This window comes from Lathyrus oleraceus, chromosome 7 (assembly GCF_024323335.1).
Source record: "Lathyrus oleraceus cultivar Zhongwan6 chromosome 7, CAAS_Psat_ZW6_1.0, whole genome shotgun sequence".
Taxonomy (NCBI): domain Eukaryota; kingdom Viridiplantae; phylum Streptophyta; class Magnoliopsida; order Fabales; family Fabaceae; genus Lathyrus; species Lathyrus oleraceus.
Genome location: NC_066585.1, coordinates 209,324,862 through 209,327,586, shown reverse-complemented (window position 1 = coordinate 209,327,586; position 2,725 = coordinate 209,324,862). Strand labels below are relative to the sequence as shown.

Below are 2,725 nucleotides of genomic sequence, written 5' to 3'. Positions count from 1 at the left end.
ATTCAAAGTCTCACCTTATTCGCTCAACGATATCCGCGGCACAGGAAGGTGGAAATAGAGACCTGCATTGCCAAGGCTGCAGACTTCATTGAAAGCATACAGCTAGCCGATGGCTCATGGTTTGGTTTGGTTTGCTTTACTAGTCCAAGAACTTAATTACTCGACAAAAACGGTTTCGAAATGATTTTAGTTAATGAACAAAATTATAGGTATGGATCATGGGGAGTATGCTTTACATATGGGACATGGTTTGGAATAAGTGGGCTTATAGGTGCAGGTAAGAGGTACAAAGACCCTAGCTCAAGTTCTCGGAAGGTTTCGTTGGTTTCACTTTTTCTCATACTTTGTTAGCACTTTTTTTAAATTTGGTTTCTAATTTTTATTGTTTGGATTTTTTTGTAGTAGTGAGGAAGAGGCTAAGAAGAAGATATACTCTGTTTCTACTACTACTTATACAGGTTTTGGTGCTCTTGTTTCGGAAGAGCTTTCTTATAAACTCAAAGGTGATTGTTTTCTTGTTCCTTTTTAGCTGATTCACCAATCTCAATTTAGCTTATGAGTTTTGTAATTAGTGTTTTGTTGTGAATGCTGTTGTGCTAATGTTTGTTTGATTGGAAATTTTATATTGCTTAAAAAAATCTATTAATGAAAAAACAGAAAATGAATAAAGAATAAAAGAACAATTTATATTTTATTTATATTTTTGTAATTTTTTCACTCATTCGCTGTCTCCTTTTTCAAAAGAAGAAACTGAATCCTTCACTCTGTTGAGACTTGGAAGCTTAGTGTAAGTAGCTAGCGAGCGCGTGAAATCAATTTCTAATTCTTTGATTGAGTTTCTCATATAACATTGGATCTGATTTCTATTTCTATCTGCACCATTAACGTCAGAATACAAAATCGCATGCCATGGACGCTTTCAGGAAACAAGCTAGCAAGCTAAGAGACCAAGTTGCCAAACAGCAACAGGTTCGGGTTTACGTTTGCCTTGCTGAAATTGACAATGAATTTTTTTTCATTGCGATTCATTTTTCTGACACGCATTTGAAATTGGTGCTGTATGAGTTGGATTTAGGTCCATCAAGATGCGGTGTTTTGTTTTCTTGAACTGAATTATTGTTTCTTTGTTGCTGTAGAGCTTGATGTTTAGATTCAGTTTGTGATCTAAGTTTATTTACTTGTTTTACCAGGCTGTAATTAAACAGTTCAGCGGTAGCGGTTACGAGAGCTCAGATGTTGTGGTCATTGATGAGGTTGAATTGCAGAGACATCAACATATGGAGAAGTTGTACAGAGCTACCCGTGCCGGCAGGGTATACGTTTTCTGTTCTTTTCTAGATTATTCATTAGCTTGCTATAGGTTATACTAGTAACTTATAAGCATATTGACATGCTCAAAACTATCATCTGATCCAGGATTTCCAAAAAGAAATTGTTAAAGCAGCAGAAACATTTACGGCTATAGCTTATAAGCATATTGAAACAGGTGAAAGTTAGATTTTGTTTGTTTTTCCTGCAAATTCAGTTTACTCTGATGAGTCGTGATGGCATGTGTTGGAATTAGAATCACTGTACAGTTTTGTTTATTCACTAGTGGTTTGTGAGTAAATCCTCATTAACAATAGTTTTGGTAGACAGGAACAAAACTTTCTGAGGAGTGCTGTAGATACGGAGCAGAGAACAACAGTGACAACATATTGGCTAAAGCAGCATCAGTTTATGGCGATGCTCGCAAGCATGTAGAAAAGGAGCACGAAGAATTGAACCGGCTTTTATCTTCCCAGGTCAACTTTTAATATGTTGTCTTGGTGTATAAGTTTTAATGGAAGTTCAACATGTGATCTTTTAGAATTGTCAAATTGCTTTTGCAAAAAAGATTTTTATGTCAGGTTAAATTATACCAACATCTGTTAAGCTTTTGAAATATCGTAGTGACCTCTTACTTTGAAAACCTATATGGTCCCCTGTTTTTAATTCTTATCGAACATACATAATTACATACCTTTCTCGACACTCTTCTGCACATGTTCAAATATATATCGTGGATATTGATTTGTTTGATACCATAAGAGGCCTTTTTTATATTTGAAATCCTTGAGGGAGGTAATCTACTACTCACATTATTGTAAAATTAGAGGAGAGAAGCATGAATCAAATGGTTTCAGTTTCCAGGTTTTGGATCCTTTGAGACAAATGATCATCGGCCCACCTTTGGAGGATGCTCGTCATCTTGCTCAGCGGTATAGTCGGATGAGACAAGAAGCAGAGACACAAGTAAGTCATTGTTTGGAATGAATTTGCAATCTCTATCTTAAGTCAAGCCGTAACTTGATACAATTTGATTCCGTAACTCATGTATGGAACAAACAGTGAAAGTTTGAATTCATATTAACTTTGTTGCATTTTAAAACTAGAAAAACTGAAACAAATATCTTTTTCTAAAAGGAGATAGGGCCCAACGAGATATCCAAACCTCAAGGAGGGGCGCCAACTCCATTACATGGATTAAAGTGGCGGTATATTTTTAATTACCACATTTTTTATTATATTAGTGATGACACTTGATAAAACTTAGGATTTATAATCCATATTTTTTTTTCATATGTAGTGTCCTCAACAACGTAATCAAATAGATTGCGGGTATTTCATGTTGAGGTTTATGCGAGATACTCTTGCTTTGGGCCAATTAAAGATTCCCACCGATGTATGTATTTCTAACTTATGA

The 2,725-nt window shown here is 35.4% G+C and overlaps 1 protein-coding gene across 1 annotated transcript; it reads left to right on the top strand.

The window, feature by feature from the left end:
- The first annotated feature begins 666 nt into the window (after positions 1–666).
- On the top strand, positions 667–2,310 carry LOC127101468 (SH3 domain-containing protein 3). The gene is made up of 6 exons (XM_051038897.1): positions 667–787; positions 892–969; positions 1,191–1,313; positions 1,417–1,486; positions 1,639–1,784; positions 2,173–2,310. Exons 2-6 carry the CDS (start codon positions 910–912, stop codon positions 2,293–2,295), a joined length of 522 nt encoding a protein of 173 aa, XP_050894854.1. The 5' UTR covers positions 667–787; positions 892–909; the 3' UTR covers positions 2,296–2,310.
- Positions 2,311–2,725: the final 415 nt, after the last annotated feature.